This window comes from Rattus norvegicus, chromosome 2 (genome assembly GCF_036323735.1).
Source record: "Rattus norvegicus strain BN/NHsdMcwi chromosome 2, GRCr8, whole genome shotgun sequence".
Lineage (NCBI taxonomy): Eukaryota > Metazoa > Chordata > Mammalia > Rodentia > Muridae > Rattus > Rattus norvegicus.
This window is the reverse complement of record NC_086020.1, coordinates 80246948-80265827: the sequence shown is the minus strand read 5'-3', so window position 1 is coordinate 80265827 and position 18880 is coordinate 80246948. Positions and strand designations below refer to the sequence as shown.

Sequence of the window (18880 nt, the reverse complement as noted above, 5' to 3'; positions counted from 1 at the left end):
GGCTTTCTTGCATTTCCCTCCAGTCTCCTTGTTGGGAATCTGACCCTAACACACACCTCTGGCCTCCCATTTGGAATCTCAGTTAAAGCTCCTCTAACCAGTTTTTCTTGCCAGAGTCCGCTGCCAGCTTCAGCTTTATCCTGCCCTGCTGGGAACATGGCTGCAGCAGTCGAGAGATTCTTGGTTAGTTAGTCCAGGGAAACACCTTTCTCGGTGGCCCCGTGTGAACAAAGCACCTCAGCAGCTCTTTTGGAGGCCAGAAAATAAAAGGTCTTTGAATGAGTCAACCTTCCAATCTCTTGAGTCTACCATAACTCTCGTCTGGCTAGTTCTTGTGATGCCTTCAGGGCCTCTTTCCATATTGACCCAGTGCAGAAAAGTTTTAGCGGCTTTCTCTTTAATCGCCTTGCATGTTTTTACATCTTCCTGCTTCTCTTGTTCCCCCTTCTCATAGTAAGCCTGGCTAGAAGCAGCCTGCATGGACTGCACCACAGCCTGTCTGCTACAGTCTCAGGATGTTCTCCACCAAATGTACTAGTTCATTTCCTTTGCCTTCAGCCTTTGGCTGGTGGTAACTCAGTGGCAGAGTGCAAGTCTCTGTGTTCAATCCCCAGCGCCATGAAAACAAAGCAGATCTGCCCTCATCAAGGTGCACTGGACATATTGTATACTGTAGCCATTGTTGTCAGAATGTGATGGGCATGGCTCTAACCCAGGTCCCCGTGGAGTCCTTGCCCATCAGAACCGTGTGCACGTTTCTGTGAGCACTCTGCTCCTTTGCTCTCCCACTGGAGGCACACACTCTGCTTTGTGTCCTGGGGTTTCTGTAGCTCACTCTCTCCCAACATTTCCAAATCCTGCCCTACAAACAGTTCCAAACACTGAGGAGTTACACAGTGACACCACTCACAGCATCACCGCCCTTTAGGCACCAGCTCTCCAAATTAGTGTCACAGAAATTCCTTTCTGGGGCCATAATACCTTACATACAAGGGGCAGAAGGCTTGCCTCAGCTGTTTCGAGGGCAGTAAAAGTGGACTCAGTGCTGCCTATTACACAGCCTGACTTTATCCTTCCAGCAACTGCCTCTCCGGCGGAGCAGGGACCTTGACAGACTCAGGATGTGCTGGTGGGACATCCTGAGATGTCAGGGAATCAAAGGGACTCTTGCTATCCATAATTCACAAGGAGGCAAGGCCTGTATTTTGTGGTAAATATGGCTCACCTCACCTGTTAGATCTTCTCTGAGCCATGCTGGTTTACAGGTGGGAAAGGATCACTTCCTGGCCCTTGGGCTAAGATAGAAGGCTAGAAAGGAAGGCAGGCTGAGAGCCCTTCAAACGAGGTTAATCTCGCTGACACAGTTCCTTAGCAGTTCTCAACTCCACTGACTAGATCTATTGCATTAATTTTTCTTTACTTTCATTTTCCATGCTTTGAAATTGTTGTACTTGTATCCGATCTCGTGATCATACTCCTACCCACTCCCCATAACAGCCCACACACATCTCCCTCCCAGCTTGCTCTTCTCTCTCTCTCTCTCTCTCTCTCTCTCTCTCTCTCTCTCTCTCTCTCTCCCTCCCTCCCTCCCTCCCTCCCTCCCTTCCTCCCTCCCTCTCCCTCTCACCAAATCAAGTTAGTGCCACCCATATGTATGTGGGCAGGGGGCCATCCACGGGAGCATGGCAAACCTAGAAGAGACCACACCCCCAAGAAAACTAGCCTGCCCTACCTCTAGCAGCCTCTACCTCTCAGCTAGCCTTGTTTGAGGTCTGTCTCAGGAAAGAGAATGTTGTCTCTGTATAAGCAACCCTCACTGTGGTTTTTGCTAGTTATGTTAAGATTCTTGCATCTGAGCCAGCAAGAAATAGAAACCAGACTCCAGGAACCCTCTTCCCTCCATCTGTCCTGGGTTCCCGTTTTCCTACCCTGCTCCAAACCCATGGTCCTTTACACTCAGAAAAACTGTGACAGCAGAAATGTGTAGCTTAGAAGATGCTTCGCCTCGTTGTAGACAGGAAGTACCAAGGGTCTTCTAGCTATGGACTAGGTCCTAAGGTTTCTAGGGCCTCCCAGATAGCACAGCCCGGCTGGCCATCAAGCATTCAAAGCAGAGCCTGTCAGGGCATTCCATGGTCTCGCCCTCTGTGCCTCTGATCTTCATCTACAGCACATACACAGCAGGATCTTCATACACAGTGATGGGGTTAATTCTGCACAGCACTCAGCACCTGCACACAGTGAGACTCTGTTTCCAACAGGATTGCAGCTGCCTCTTGAGTCCAAGTTACTGTCGGAGTTTAGAATTCACTCGCCCAACTCAGTGGAGCTGGTGAAGCAGACAGGATAGCCCAGGAACACAAAAATGGATCACAGTGTTCAGCTCACTTCTGCCCTAGTGGGGAGATGTGTATGGGAGTGGGGAGCATGCCTTGGCCTGACAGAACTCGCCGTCCCACACCTGCCCCTCTGATTAGAACATGGAAGCCTTCATTGTACAGGGCTGCTTGACACTGGCCGCTGATACTGTGGAGGTGTTACAGCTGCAGTCCTCCGTCTCCAGTACCTGGGCAGGCTTTATCAGCAGGGCTGCCCTGCTGCTGGAGCCCAGCCCTCCTCAAGGCTGGGGAGTGGGGATGCTCAGTGGGTAAAGTATGTGCTGCCCAAGTATGAGGACTGGAGTTCTGATCCCTACCCCAGCATCATGTAAATGTTGGGTGGGCACAGAGACCTGCCTGTAATACCAGCAAGACTAGCCAGATCAATGAACTCTGGGCTCACATGAGATACCTTGCCCAGTAATCAATGCGGGGCAGGATCAAAATACATGCCTACTGCCATCCGCTGTGTGTCTCCACACACATGTGCCCAAACATACACTTGCACTCACATACATATATGCAACCATACACGTGTGGATGTACACACACATCACACACATACACCCACATAAACAAAATGATTTACAAAAAACAAAACAAAAAAACCTGAGGCCACAGCCCCACTTGGTTCTTAGGTCCAAATACTCTGGTTGGTCTCTGCTTCTTCAGCCTTTTAAACTGAAATAGCATCCAGGTGTGGGAAGGTGTTACAGTAGGGCGCTTCAGTGTGGCCTGCTCTTAGTTCTCAGAAGGGCGTGTCAAACCTGAAACCTTTGAACTCATGAAAAGCTCTTCATTTGCACAATCATCAGTGTCTGATTCGCTGGAACCCATAGGTAAATGACTGGGCAGCGCTAAACATGCCTCAGTATATACCTCTACAGAATGTAGACTTAAGAGCATAGAGCAGCCAATTCAGAAAGGGATGCCTGGGGAAGTAAGATGGCTCAACAGGCAAAAGTGATTGCCACCAAGCCTGAGGACCTGAGTTCAATCCCAGAACCGACCCCAGTAAATGTCCTCCACTTGTATACCGTTGCATATAAGCATGAACACACAAGCACATAAAAACAGATGTATAAATAAAGGCGCGTGCGCGCGCGCACGTGTGCGTGTGTGTGTGTGTGTGTGTGTGTGTGTGTGTGTGTATTTCAACTTCTCCCAGGGCTTGTTCCTAAGCTGTGACAGGGAAAGGAAAAGGACTGGTCCCTGCGATGTCCATTGAAATTGGGCTCAGAGATGTTGTACATCAGAGCGTCTGCAGAGCCAGGGAGACAGTAAAGCTCCAGCGCTGCAAAGGTCCGCACAACTTGCAGAAAATAAATGCATGAGTGATAAGGTCACCCACGTCCTGGACCAGATGCAGCTGTGCCGTGTTTGTCCTTTAATCCTTTGTGAAGCGGAAGAGCCTAACTACAGCCCAGCTTCAGGGACATTTGGGAACGTCTCACAAAAGTGGCCCAGGGGAAATCACCAGGCTGGACTTCTAAAATTATCATTGAACGCCATAGATAAGAAGACTGAGTTTTCAGAAATGAAAAGGACCTACTGAGTTGGAAATTTGTTTTCATTCAGTATCTGGCCAGATGTTAGTGCATGTGTCCTTGAAAGAAATGGAGACAAGAAATATTAATTATTCAAAGGAGTGGAGGGGAAACCTCTTCTTTCTTGGCTTTGTGCACTCTGTTTTTAAATTTTGTCCTCACCAAGTCTTTTCTGCCTACACTTGAGAGATATACTAGAGTCTTCCCAGCAGCCCCCCTCCTCATTGACTGAGTCTACAGTTAAGAAGACAAGTTGGAAAGAGTTCTCACATTCCTCTGTCTCCAGCTTTTTTTTAGGAGAGTTGGAGAAGTGCCTTGAAGATCCAGAAAAACTAGGATCCCTTTTTGTAAAACACGTGAGTACAGAGGCAATATTTATATTCTGTTCTGTTCCTGGCATCCTTAGTGACTTGACGATGAGGCCTCTTGACATTTACAGGAGGACATACTGTCAGACACTTTCGGTTGTCTTCCTGAGTTACCTGTGGTCCCAGTCCTGGGCAGTGCAGCAATACAGGTCAGCAGGCTCGAGAGACAGACAGGCTCGACACAGTAACCTTGCAGGTGTCTGAAGGCAAACAAGTATTTAGTGACTGTACCTACCTGCCCATACCTGCAGTAGGCTTGATGCACTAGCCAAATATACATGTATATCTAAGATGAGTGATACATACTCGAGTTATTTTTTGAAAAAAAAAATCACTATATTTTCAAACATAATGAGGCTTTTGTGGTTTTGCATATCTTTAACAGTGGTCTTAGTAGAAGGTAGATTTTCATATCTGCTTTTTACACTCAGCACCTTATGAGGTTTATTATTGTTACTGTGAAGCACGTGAAAAAATTCATCTTCACACAGACAAGACTTGAAGATGGATGGATACCTTAAATATTCTCTTCAAGTAATTGTGCATAGCTATCTTTGCCTTTGTTTGGTAAAGGATAGGTTCGCACAGGCTGGAACAGCACAGGCTCCGAAAGGCTGTATGAGATCTCCCTCGCTGGATATCTGTCTGTTCAGCTGACTGGCCTTCGGGGCTGTTTGCTCCAGGCACAGTTGGGAGAATCTCGAGCCGGCCAGTTGGAAGCTGGCTGCTGACTCACCAGGATCCTGAAGATGTTGGCAGTTCATCATGCGTTATCCCAGTCAGACTTAGCATCACCCGTGCTCCACCCGGAGAGGCTCTAGGCATTGTTGGGCGAAGGCACATGTTTTCCAGAAGTCTTCATTTTTTTCCTCCTCTCGACTTTGGGTTTTCACTGTTTGTCTGCATTGCCAGCTGTGTGTCTAGTCTTGGGATGACAAGTTTACTTCATCTGTGCTCAAGAGAACTCCCACCAGATTCTGGAGTAAGAAGTACAGCGCGTGCCCATCACTCTGTCAGGCTCAACTAACTGGTGGTTCCCATCAAATGCACTTGATGAGCTCACTTCAGTCACAAGTGCTTTTCCCCAGGCAGTTACTGAAGAAGCAAAAGGGTCCTGTAGACTTCTGTCCCGACACTGCTGAAGGAACTGTGTGCCCTGTGGGGTTATAAGAGGTTGAGTGGCTGTATTATGCCATCGGTGGCATTCGGAAGGAAGCTGGCACATGCCACGGCAGGTTTGCAGTGGTGACAAATCCTTGCTGTGATGGCAGCAGTTTCCCCCACTGTGGACCCATGCTGCATTGGCGCGGGTCACCACTGCAGGAGGGTGATGGTATCCTAGCACTGTTTTGAAAGTAATTTTTGACTGAAGGGAACCACAGATAGTCCCCAAGGACCCTGAGAGTTTACATACATAGCTCTGAGAGCCTAGGGTCACTGTTTTTCCTGCCTTGGGATCTGAGATTATAAAGACTTACTAAAAACAGACTGGTCACTGGGACTGCTGGCAGCCTGGGCGTGATAGGACTGTGTTCTTGAGCTGCCATTGGTGGTGTTGGTACAGGCAAGTGAGGGGTCCTGTCTGTGCCAGCAGTGAGAGCAGAGGGCTATTTCAGAGCCACAGAGCCAGGGTAGCCAAACGCCCTGAATGTGGAGTGAGCTCCCCAGTGTGGCAGCTTTGCTTTAAGATGACCGCTGCTCTGTGTGTGGGACTGTGTGCTCCGTGCTGACCCGAACTCTCCGCAGTTTAACCATCTGTTTGCCTTTTGATTCCTAGGAGAGAAGGTTGCACATGTACATAGTTTATTGTCAAAATAAACCAAAGTCTGAGCACATTGTCTCCGAGTACATCGACACCTTTTTTGAGGTAAGATTCAACATGGGGACGGGTGGTTTCTGATTCTTTCTGCACTGGGATTACTTGATTTAGAGTGCCATGATGTCTTAGGACAAAAGAATCCTCACCAAAATGACCTGAGAGATTGGGTTCCTAAAGCTCGCTTTGCAATCTATAAATCAGAGGAGTGGGTGTGACTCGGTCTATAGTCACAGTCCCTAGCATGCAGAAGACTGAGTGCTTAACAATAAATGGTGTGAACCTGGGAACCCTGCTGCAGGGCAGGAGATCACAAGGTTAAGGTTCCCTTGGGCTACATAGGAAGATAAAGTTCACCCTGGATAACTTAACAAAACCCCATCTCAAAATAAAATAAATGACTTAAAGAAATAGTAAACGGCTGGGAGTAGAGCTCCATGGTAAAGCACTTTGTGCTATGCCTAAGGCCTTCAGCTCAGTTGCTGGTAGTGCATGGGAAATGACTCCAGAGTTTCATTGTGTCTTGGTGGTTGTGGTTGTTGTAGTTGTATGCCTGGTGCCAGTGGAAGTCAGAAGAGGTCATTGGAACTGGGGTTACGGCAGTAGGCAGTGTCTTAGTTAGGGTTTTATTGCTGTGAAGAGACACCATGACCAAGGCGACTTTTACAAAGGAAAATTAATTGGAGCTGGCTTGTAGGTTCAGAGGTTTGGTTCATTATCGCCATTGTGAGAAACACCACGGCATGTAAGCAGAGACCGTGCTGGAGAAAGAGCTTGATCTGCAGGCAGCAAAAGGAGACAGCCACACTAGGCCTAGCATCTGAGACCTCAATGCCTTCCTTCACAGTAGCATATCTCCTAATAGTGCCACTCCCTAGGTCAGACATTCAAACAAGAGTCTGAGAGCCATTCCTATTCAACCCACCATAGGCAGGTCTGGAGCTGGGCAGTGGTAAGCACACAGAGGATGATGGGAACTGAACCTGAGTCCTGCTAACCACTGAACCATCTCTCCAGCCCTGGGAACAGTCAGGCAGTCAGAAAGAAGCCTTCAAGAAGCCGTAAATTTTGTTGCCTCCTTTTTCTAGGACTGTTAGAAGTAGAATTATAAGGAACGAAATGTTGCCTTTTGACAAGCAACTCTTGAGGTGGTTTGCTTTGTCTTCCTCTTAAAATCCCCAGGACTTAAAGCAGCGCCTGGGCCACAGACTGCAGCTCACTGATCTGTTGATCAAACCTGTGCAGAGAATCATGAAGTACCAGCTGCTCCTGAAGGTGAGGCCTGTGGAGGTGAAAGCAGCGTCGTTGGTCACTGTGCCGAATGGGTGGTTCTTCCCTCCCCGTCCACACCTCTACCTTGTCCGGGAAAGTCTTGCTGCGGTCTCACAAAGCTGCTTCTTTGTTATTTCTGGTCCTAAGTGTTTCAAAGTAACTCTTTGCACAGTTCTCCAATAGTTCACGCCTCTCCAGATCTGAATCAAGTAATTGTCTGCTACATACCTTGGAATGCTAGTGATTTTTCTTCGGCTCTGTCAACCTCATCTTTAAACATATATATGTATGTTTCATGTGTGGGGGTGTTCTGCCTACGTGTATATCTGTGCACCCTATATGCCTGGTGCCCCAGGAGGCCAGAAGAGGAAGTGCCCCAGGGCCTGGGAGTGCAGATGGTTGTGAGCTGCTGTGTCTGTTGGGCATCAAACTTAGGTCCCCTGGAAGAACAGCCCACTCTTAGCTGCTGGGCCATCTCTCCAGACCATTAACAGCCTTATTTTTTAATTTTCTAGGATTTAAAAAAATTTTTTTAGTTTTATTTTATGTGTTTGAGTGTTTTGCCCATGCATGCCTGTTTACCACATGTGTGCCTGGCACCCATGGAGACCAAAAGAGGGTGTGGGAACCCCTGAAACCAGAATTACTAACAGTTGTCAGCCACTGTGTGGGTGCTGGATATCCCCAGATCCTCTACAAGAGTAGCCGGTGCTCTTAACTGCTGAGCCATTTCTCCAGCCCCTCCTTTTAGAGTCTTAAGAAAACTAAACTTTGAGTTCCCATATGGCCTAGCAATAGCTAGGAATTACTTTAAGTTAGCAAGCACCATCGGAGATGACATCACGTGAAACTTGGGGCCTGCACAGGGAGAGAGGCCACAGCTAGTCTCAGGATAAACTGGGCAGCAAGGGTGGCTGCAGCATCAAGATGCCTTGGTTTGTGGTTCTGAGAGGAGAGGGAGAATGTGGAATAAATGCCCCGAACCAAAGGTGCCCATTGCATTAAGGGCAGTCGGGGCCAGCTGCCCTGCCCATCATTCTCACCACGCCTCTCTCTTCGTTTCCCCACAGGACTTCCTCAAGTACTCAAAAAAAGCTAGCCTGGACACGTCCGAATTAGAGGTACTTAGGGCTCTGCTGCTCTCGTGCAAACCCCTCCTGGCATGAGGCCTGGTCCTGGGGTGGGGCCCATGAGGGTGTGGGGATCTCTGAGGTATCTGTATGCCATCTCTGTACTCTGGAGGTGTGGAGGGAGAGAAGCTAAAACTGGGGGTGCAGCGGAGGGTTGGCACTGACGGGTGGGCTCCTGGGAGGAGCATGAGTGCTGACCCTGCTTTCTTCCCACCCACAGAAAGCTGTAGAGGTCATGTGCATAGTGCCGAAGCGCTGCAACGACATGATGAACGTCGGGCGGCTGCAAGGATTTGACGTAATGCTGGGTCCCAGGCCTTCCTCTGCACGTGCATGCTTCCCTCCTTCCTTCCTTCCCTCCCTTCCTCCCTCCTTACTTCCCTCCCTCCCTCCTTCCCTCCTTCCTTCCTTCCTTCCTTCCTTCCTTCCTTCCTTCCTTCCTCTCTCTCCATTGTCCCCTCTCTTTCCGGGACCTTTGCTTTGCTTTAGGGAACCTTCCTCTGCCTGAAGCCATTAGAGGAGAGGCGAGCAGGGTCATGCTCTGTCCCTGACAGCCTCTGCATCCTCTCCAGGCCTCTAAAGCCACCAAAGCTAGGGGTGAAGGCTCCCGCCCTCTCTCATCCCTGGGAGACTGACTTCAGGATCACTGGGTTCTCGAGCCTACCCAGCTTGTACAGGTTGCACACTCTATGTGCAAATTCAGACCAGAAGCTGTCCTTCCAGTTGAGTAAGAAGGTGGGCGATGCTGTAATGTTTCTTGCCACCTGCTCCCTGGAGCGTCCAGGCTTAATGTCCCAAGTCTGTGTTTCTCAGACTAGCCCAGTCTGTACCTGAGAGACTTCTGCTGACAACACAGAGAGGAGTGGCTGCCTTTTATATGAGAACCATCCCTAAAGAAGCCTGTTCTTACTCTCTGAGAGTTAGTTACACAGGGTTGACAAGACTTTTAAAAGAATTGTTTTGCTCGGAGCTGAGAATTGGTTCAAGTAAAAAAAAAAAAAAGGCTCTGTAGATCCTAGAAGGGACTATCATTCTGTGGGTGGAAACCAAAGAAAATAGTCACTGGTCACTGAGAATGCAATGTCTTCTCCCTCCCTCCCTCCCTCCCTCCCTCCCTCCCTCCCTCCCTCCCTCCCCTCTTCTCGTTTTAGGGTAAAATTGTTGCCCAGGGTAAACTGCTCTTACAGGACACATTCCTGGTCACAGACCAAGATGCAGGGCTTCTGCCCCGATGCAAAGAGAGGCGGGTTTTCCTCTTTGAACAGATTGTCATATTCAGCGAACCGCTTGATAAGAAAAAGGGCTTTTCCATGCCAGGATTTCTGTTCAAGAACAGTATCAAGGTAACCGCATCCTGTGAGCTTCATGGGCGAGCACGCGTACCGGTCATGCTAAGGACTTTTCTGGTTATGGGATGTTTCCAATGCTTCTTTTGTTAAATATTTACAAAACCTTCTACTCCACTGATGAATCTTAAAATTGCGTCCAGCCCCTCTCTGCTTCCTGTACTCTGGAGCTGCAACACTGCATGACATATTTAATACCTATGTGACTATATCCATTGGGCAGTGTATAGCGTTGCCCTCTGGGTGACCGTGTAACAACTCCAAGCCTCACCTTCAGAGTCTTGGCCTAAGGCCAAAGAAAAGAGCCAGCTAAGTGTCTCATTCTCCGTTCCAGAGAGGGATCCTGAGGTTTCCAGAGATGGGGCAGATACCCCCTCTGCCCAAGGGTAGCTTGCCCTGTGGTGGCCAGGAAAGGTTAAGAGACAGAAATAACTTTATGATTCGTGAAAGAGACAAATCAAGGATGACAGAATGGCAGAAAGGAGCCCGGAGCCAGCGGGTGATCCCTAGGAGATTTATGCTTGCACCTCCCCTAAGCTCTTGCTATGTCTGCAGGGAGATGTGTTCCCCTCTCTCCGGGCCTCCTGTACTAACACTGGTGGCACCGTCACAGGCCCTAAGGAACTACATATGCCCTTTGAGTCCATAGGCTTCACTGTGTACTGGCCAGGCAGGGCACGCTCTCCTTGGGCTCTCATAGAGTCTGGTGGTTCCTGGAGCCCGTGCCAGCAAAGGTTGGTCCATGGACCCAGCCTTTGAGCCAGATGAGCTTTTGCTCATAAGGGTCTATAAAGGCTTCAGAGCCAGGCAAAAAGGAAGAGCGGCCACGGCCTGAGGCAAGTGCCGGCTACTGTGGGAACCCCCTCCAAAGGCATGTCCAATGCTGACCCACCCCTTAAAATTTCTATTCACAAGTCTATGGTCAGAAAGTCACCCCAGCACCTTTGAAGTCCCATTGATGTATTATGTTATGTTTCTGGTGCTTCTGTGAGGTGATTTTCTGTATTTTCATCACTGTCAGATACACTTGCATATCCTTTTTGATATATGAGATTTTAACCTCTCTTTTTAGTACATTTCTATATCTTTATGTGTTGTGTATGTGCTTGTCTGCCTTAGAATGTGAATGAAGTGAGGGAAACTTATGGGAATCAGTTCTCTTCCGTCACAGGATCCCTGGGATCAAGTTCAGATCACTGAGCTTGGGGACAAGTGTCTTTACATGATAGGCACCTTAATATAGATTTTTAATTTTTATTTTGGGACAGGGATTTTTTGTGTATCCCTGGCTGTCCTGGAACTCAGTCTGTACACCATGCTAGCCTCAGACTCAGAGATCTGCCTGCTTCTGCCTCCCAAGTATGGGGATTAAAGCCTGTGCCACCACTGCTTGGTGAGGTTTTAGTTTTGGAGAAGTAAAGAATGAGTGCTGGCTAGTTGCAGAAGAGGCTTTGAAATAACTAGTCCTGGCTAGGTAATTGGGTCAGCTGTTAGTAAAGCCATTGAACCCTTGATAAGGGCCTTTGCACTGAGATTTTAAATGGCTTTGAACCACTTCCTAATAATGTTTGAATACTCGTTATTGAAGTGCTGCAGACAAAAGGTCTTTCTGGTTTCCTGCTTTTTCTTTTCGTTTAAAAAACATTTACTGTGTACATATGCATACTGGCAACTTAGCCATGGTACCTAGATATATTTATGGGTGTACATGGTACATGCCACATTGCACATGTAGACGCCAGACAAAAGCTTTGTGGAGTTGGTTCTCTCCTTTTACATTTATGTGACTCCAGGGATGAGGTCAGGTTGTGCAGCAAGCCCTTTAACCATGGAAGCCGTCTCAGCAGCCCCCAGGATGGGACGCAGCTAAACGCAAAGTGCGTGTGTCCTGTTCACTTTGTATGCATAGCCTAAAAGCACTTTATGCCGGTAGTTCGTGAGCTCCCGTCTTCAGGGCAGACCATCACTGCAGACCATACAGGGTTTTAGGAGTGCTTGACCGGTGGTGGTAGCTGAGGCTGTTCAGCTAAGAGAAGTCAATTAAAAAGTAGTTTTGCCATATCAACATAGGATGCGATTCACGTCATACTTTAATTTCTGTGGTAAAATGTATATAACATACAGTAACAACATTACTGATATTAAGTACATCTGTGCTGTGCTACTACCCTCAGACCCGGGAGTGCTTTCATCTTGCGAGAGTTAAACTCTCCACCCATTCAATAGGACATCATCACCATTAAAAAGGACACCCTTATTGTCCCCTCCCAGTAGCCCTTGACAATCCCCATGCCTCTCTCTGCTTCAGGATACCTTGTATGTGGAGCCTCACATATCTATGCTTGTGAGGGAGCTTACTAAGTTGGCATGGTTTTTCAAAAGTCTGGCCCTGTTGTTGCGGTGCGTGGCAGAGCATCCTCTTACATTAAAGCTGGGTACCAAACGCTCCACGGCAGGTGTATTCTGTCAGCCATCCTTCAGATAGGTGGAGAATACTCAGGATGCCCCCATGCCGTGGCTGTGGTAAACAAGGACTTGCTGTTTTAAAGGTGAGTTGCCTTTGCCTGGAGGAGAATGTGGAGAGCGATCCCTGTAAGTTTGCCCTGACATCCAGGACGGGCGATGCCGTGGAGACCTTCATTTTGCATTCATCCAGTCCAAGTGTCCGACAAACGTGGATCCATGAAATCAACCAAATCTTAGAAAACCAGCGCAACTTTTTAAATGGTGATGTACCCTCTTACCAGCTGCATCTTCCTTCACTAACACACATGCTTCCGTGTCTCAGCACTCTCGTTACCTGTGGATAGCGACAGAGCTTACTGTCCACTGTATCTCTTGCAGTTAGGAAGCTGAGGCACAGTGGGCTGATAGTTTGTCTAGAATGTTACTGGGTTTTGGTGGCAGTCAGGATTTGGGGCAGCCACTTGACTTTCAGGGAGCACTCCTCAGAGTCCGTTGTCACGTTCTGCTGTGCACAGATGATATAGTAGATCCCCATCCTATGAAAGGGGAGTTTGAGGTGATCCCGAGGATATGAAACGGATCAAAAATGCCAGAATCATTGGCAAGTGCATTGCATACCCAATAAAAACCAGGTCATGGATGCATGTGACCGTGCATACCTATACTCTTAGCACCCGAGAAGCCAAAGCAAGAGCGTTACAAACTCAAAGCCAGCCTGCGATATATATATATATATATATATATATATATATATATATATATATATATATATGGAGAGAGAGAGAGAGAGAGAGAGAGAGAGAGAGAGAGTGTGCAAGACTCTGCCTGTAGGTAGACAGACTCATCGCTCCAGAGATTCTAGCTAAGCTGATTACCCAACAGTGGCTAGCGGCCCTCTTCCGGCCCCCTGCTCTCTGCAGTAGTCCTGTGACTGTCAGTTCCTCTCTGTTTCCAAGTTACTCTCACTGTAACTTGGTGGATAATGAAGAACTGGAAAATACAGTTGAGATTTAAATGCTTCTCTGCATCCTTTTCTGCCTATCCATGTTCTGTGCCTAAGTCCAGACCATGGAAATATTACGGTGTTCCTGTCTCAGTGAATTGCAGGACATTCCAAAGTCGGGGACAGAGGCACTGAGTACCTGTCACCGTTGGCTGATAGTAATCTGCCTGGCATTTGCCCCAGGCTGCTGTCTAACTCACCCACCGACAAATGATGTTGCCCCTAGGGTGGGAGTGGGCTCCTATGATCATAAGCATTCGTCTGAATTAGCTCACTGACTCTCATGCCCTTCTGGTTGTGTGTAGCCTTTAAAAAAAACAAAATAACAAAACCCTGGAATATCCTTGGTACCCTAACTGACTTTCTCCTGTTGAATTGCTTTCTTACAGCCTTGACATCACCCATCGAGTACCAGAGGAACCATAGCGGGGGCGGCGGCAGTGGCAGCGGGGGCAGCAGCGGCGGGGGCGGGGGCAGCGGTGGCAGCGGGGCCTCCAGTGGAGGCAGCAGCAGCCATGGCAGTGGCCCCAGCAGCTGCAGCAGTGGCCCCAGCTCGAGCAGGAGCAGGCCCTCCAGGATCCCACAGCCTGTCAGACACCACCCCCCCATGCTGGTCTCCTCTGCAGCCTCAAGCCAGGCAGAGGCAGACAAGATGTCAGGTATGTCTGCTCCCAGCCCCTCACTGCCTACCCCCAGCAACAGCCTGGCCCTCGAGGCCAGCCTTGGCCAGCCCAGCAGGCTCCCCCTGAGTGGAGACTCCGAAGGTCATGAGCGAGAGACAGAACCCATTCCCAAGATGAAGGTGATGGAGAGCCCCCGGAAGGCCCTGGGGAGTACTTCCGGTACAAGCCAAGATGGAAACACCAAGGATGCCCGGGGGAACCTGGGCCCGCTGCCTCTGGGCAAGACTAGGCCGGGGGCCGTCTCGCCGCTGAACTCTCCTCTCTCCACCACGTTCCCTTCTCCTTTTGGCAAGGAGGCCTTTCCTCCCAGCAGCCCCCTGCAGAAGGGGGGCTCCTTCTGGAGCTCCATTCCTGCTTCCCCTGCCAGCCGGCCAAGCTCCTTCACCTTCCCGGGGGACAGTGACTCCCTCCAGCGACAGACGCACCGCCATGCAGCCCCCAGCAAGGACACGGACCGCATGAGCACGTGCTCCTCGGCCAGCGAGCAGTCCGTGCAGTCCACTCAGAGCAACGGGGTAAGAGTGCCAGGGAGCCTGCGCCCATCCACCCCACCGCCTCTGTCCCGCCAGCTCTTCTAAACCTCCGTACTAACTCCAGCTCTCCAGCACTGTGCAGCAGTAATCGCCTTCTCCAGCTCTCCTGTGCGTTGTCTGAGTAGACACGTCCGTGGCCTCTGTGTGTACACTCGCGTCCGTGCCCTGCGGGGCCGCGCTGGCACCCAACCACCAAGTGAATGCAGCCTCCTCTAACCCCTCTCGGGACCACGGACAGCGCCTGCTCTCCTCTCTACTAACCTGCTTCTCGCTTTATTCCTGTCTCCCTGTTAAGAGAAAGCGCACCATTAATCTCCTCAATGCAGCATCTTTAAGTCTCCAGTTTCTGACCAGCAAAGCATCTTGGGACTTGCTCTTTGGGCCCTGCCTCCTCGCTCACACTTTTTTTTTCTCCTGCTTTTTGGAGGGGTCTTTTTCTGTTCTCTACTACTCACAACGACATGTATACCTTCTAAGCTTTTTGCTCATTGCTTAGTTTCCGCTCTTTTACGCCATAAGTTGTCTTCGCTGCTTTTTTCAGTCATCTGATGAAAAAAAATTTTTTTTCCTCAAGAAAACTTCCAACAACAGCTCAAAGCAAAATAAGATGGCATTAGGGAACAGGAATCTACCCAGTGGGAAAGTTTCCTCCACCCCAAGTCTCCTGGAGAGACACTGGCCAGGGCACCTGGACACCCAACTTCTCCAGAGATGGCTGGGCCTCAGGCCTCCAGAGAGGATGCGGGGCAGGTCGAGTGCTTCTGCACCGGGCTCACTTTGCGGTCACTTGCATTGTATTCTCAGGCTGACGGGTGTCTCTGCTGGGCTCCCCCAACTCTGTGGGCTCCTCACTGTCCTCCGGCTGTTTCCTACAGGGCAGGTGACCCAGCCCATAACACTCCTGAAGGCATGCGTGAGTGCACAGAACTGTTCTAACGAGTGTATGTTTGATCGCTTTATAAATTTTTAAATACATTTCCCTAAAAGGGTCTGTGTCTCTCGTTGTATATATATTTATATATAAAGTCTAGTTTCTGCATGTCTCTTTCCTCTGGACTTCTATTAATCCCTCATTCGAATTCTTGAGCCTGTCTTTTTTGTTAGGTGTTTTGATTAGCTCAGCCTCCCTCTTTATTTGTGGAGGAAATTAAGAAGTGGGTCTCTGAGTTCATCTACACCTGAGTTAACCACTGAGTGGCTAAGCAGGTGTCCGATGGTGTGCGGTCACTGTGTCTGACCCCGCTATGATGCTACAGAGAAGGGAGCGTCCAGCTAGATCGGGAACTCTAGGTGGGCAGACAGCCCACTGACAGTCACACCGAGACCCAGTTGTCTGCTCAGTGACCAGGCCTGGTCTCCGCACTGTGACCCATACAGACTGGGTCTGCTGGCATCTCCTGCACCCCTAACCTATGCACATTTCTAGTAAGCAGGGAGATGCGTTCAGGCCTATGTCTCCGAGTGAGTGACTGCTCTAGCACAGGGGCCAGGCCCTCATCTCTGGGTCTGGGCAGAGCTCCACCCTGAGGGAGGCACGGTGCATCACACAAGGCCAGAGTCTGACCCACTGGGGAGTGGCCTTTGACTTTTGCCTCTTGCTGCTGCTTTTGTGGAAGAAGCTTGGAAAAGGAAATTGACAGGCTGAGCTTTAGTCAGAATGCCTCACATCAGGGAGGGGTATGAAATGTCCCTGTTCATGGCTCTGGACGGAAGGGGCCTTTGCAGTGCTAAGTTGCTGGGCAGGTCAGCAGGCTCTCCTTTCCTGTGGCCACCTCTGAGGAACTGTTCCAGATTATAGACAGGCTGCTATGTCTGACCTCTGGAAGTGTCCTTCCTCATGCTCCAGATGCTACCTTCTGTGGAATTCTGAGATCAGGGTGCAAATAGATGGCCCCAGTCTGACTGGGTGAGCCTGTCTGCTGTGCCATTGATGGACTTTCCCTCTCACCATGAGGGCAGCAGAAGAGCCCACATTAGAGCCAGCCCCAGCCCTACCTCTCTGTCACTGGCTGTGTGGCCTGTGCACACTTCTCACACTAGTCTGAGAGGAGATAGATGGCCATGCTCTATGAATAGCAAGGAGATTGTGGGAATTGAGGAAGCCCCATTTGGAAGCCCTGGTGCCTATCCAGGCCAGAAGTGACAGAGCTGTGATTGTTGAAAATCACTCCAGTTATGAAATGTGTGCACGGTGATGCCCTAACCTTGGCAGCTGTGGCACCAAATGGTTTCGGTTACATTTCTCATACGTTTCCCTCGGCCATCCCACAGCTGCTAGGTCCCACCATCTAAATCAAAATACTAAGGTACACACACACTGAAAGTACAAAGGGAACATGCATGGAACCTTTGAACTGAAGGGTTACAGGCAGGAAGTGGGCACACTGCGGGTATAAGTCAGGAACACAAGCAGCAGGCAGAGAAGAGCAGGTGGGTCTCATGTTCCCATCTCAGAATAGTGGTCAGCGGTCTGCTCCAGCAGGTTCTGACAAGCTCAATAGACCAGGACTGCAAAGGGTGACTGGGCCACATGATCTTTCCCGTCCAGAGTGCCCCAGGGTACTTGCTGACCTCTGTAAATAGCCTGCAGCGACGGTGTAAACCAGTGCAAAAGCATTCAAGAGCAAGCTCACAGAAACCAGGGTCTGGAAGCCATTCCCTAAGAGGGATTCTGAGGAAATAGCCCTCTCTCCTTTCTTCTTTCCTAGAACAGTAGGTCACCAGTCAGGTGAGATCACAGGACAGGTGACTGCCATTTGTGTTCCGTTCATTCAGCTCATGTGCCGAGCTGGAGACCTTAAGAAACCAACATGGTTTTACTTTTGCCTTCTCGTTGCGTTGACTGAGTTACTAAACAGGTGTTGCAGGCCAACGACACACCAGTCACTGACCAAAGAAACTGAACGCTCTTGAGGCCTCAGGATAAGGGCAGTAGAAGATATCCCCACAGCCACTCAGAGGTCTCTTCCACAAAGCTTGAAGGCAGCTGTGTGATGCGCTGCCATTTGTTCCCATAACAAGAGCAACATGAAGACCTTTGAGGCAGCTCAGTCAAAGGAGCATCCACTGAGGGACATAAAGCCATAAAGGAGACGGAGCGGCTGTCCACAAGAGTAGGGCGCTAGTGGATTGGTCTTTCAGACGTTCTGTGTTCTTGGTTCTTGGGTGGTGGGGGACAGGGGCTTGTAGCAAAGATTAGGCAAACAACAACCTGTGACCTGGAGTGCACATTCCCAGTGATGGCCTTCTTAGGAGGCTTTGGGGGCCAAATGGCTAGTCGACAGCCTTCAAAGCTCACACGTGTTTGAATTGGAAACAGCCAACATGGCAGCGATAAGAGCCTCTTGTGTGGGACACAGTGAAGATGCAACAGCGTCAGGCCCCCGGGGCATCAGCACTGAGGTGCACTTTTGGGAGTTGTTCTCAATTGCTGAGCAAGTTGTTGCACAGGGGACACTGAGTTGAAGAGTGTGGAGGAGGAGTGTGCCGTCTCCCTGTCTGACTGCTGAGCCCTCCTGTGGGCTGGCGCCAATGGCTCGAGGTGAGCAGTGGCTCCGGCTGTCACACCTCCTCTCAGTCCCTGTCCACCTTGTTTTCTTCATCTCTTCCCTGCAGAGTGAAAGCAGCAGCAGTAGCAACATCTCCACCATGCTGGTGACACACGAGTACACGGCAGTGAAGGAGGATGAGATAAACGTCTATCAAGGAGAGGTCGTTCAAATTCTGGCCAGCAACCAGCAGAACATGTTTCTGGTGTTCCGAGCCGCCACTGACCAGTGCCCCGCAGCCGAGGGTTGGATTCCAGGCTTCGTCTTGGGCCATACGAGTGCAGTTATCATGGAGAACCCGGACGGGACTTTCAAGTGAGTGGCAGCAGTGGGCATCCCAAGCGTGGACAGCTCTGGATAGGAGCCATTCCAGGGAGTCTTGGAAGGCCCTGGAGGGAAGCAGCCACTGGAGGGAAAGCTGCGTCATGCTTGCCTCTAAGCAAACTGTGTGACCCCAAGTGAAGGGCTGTCCTTACTCTAACAGATCCTCTAATACCTCTTTTTTTCAGGTCACTGAATAGTCCCCAAAGGTCTTAGCTAGGGAGCAGGGCCTCTTGAGAGACACAGGATCATCACTCACAGGCTGCAGGGAAGGTCTAAATCAGCAGTTCTCAACCTGTGGGTCAAGACCCCCAAAGGGGTCAAATGATCCTTCACAGGGGTCACCTAAGACCACCGGAAGACACAGCTGTTTACATTATGATGTACAACAGCAAAATTAGTTATGAAGTAGTAACAGTTTTATGGTTGTGGGGGTCACAGTGTCTTAAAGGGCGGCAGCATTAGGAAG

The 18880-nt window shown here is 49.7% G+C and overlaps 1 protein-coding gene across 5 annotated transcripts in view; it reads left to right on the top strand.

Moving 5' to 3' along the window:
• Positions 1–18880, top strand: part of Trio (trio Rho guanine nucleotide exchange factor) — a 296340-nt gene that overhangs the window by 265997 nt on the left and 11463 nt on the right. For 4 of the 5 annotated variants that reach the window (XM_006232090.5, NM_001107658.3, XM_006232091.5 and 1 more), the window contains 9 exons: positions 4212–4281; positions 6071–6160; positions 7292–7384; positions 8452–8502; positions 8732–8809; positions 9663–9854; positions 12407–12584; positions 13716–14524; positions 18158–18405. In XM_006232090.5, the coding sequence (XP_006232152.2) occupies positions 4212–4281; positions 6071–6160; positions 7292–7384; positions 8452–8502; positions 8732–8809; positions 9663–9854; positions 12407–12584; positions 13716–14524; positions 18158–18405 (1809 nt within the window). Of the gene's footprint in view, positions 1–4211; positions 4282–6070; positions 6161–7291; positions 7385–8451; positions 8503–8731; positions 8810–9662; positions 9855–12406; positions 12585–13715; positions 14525–18157; positions 18406–18880 lie in introns of those variants that run through there. The other variant, XM_017591212.3, reaches the window with a different exon arrangement.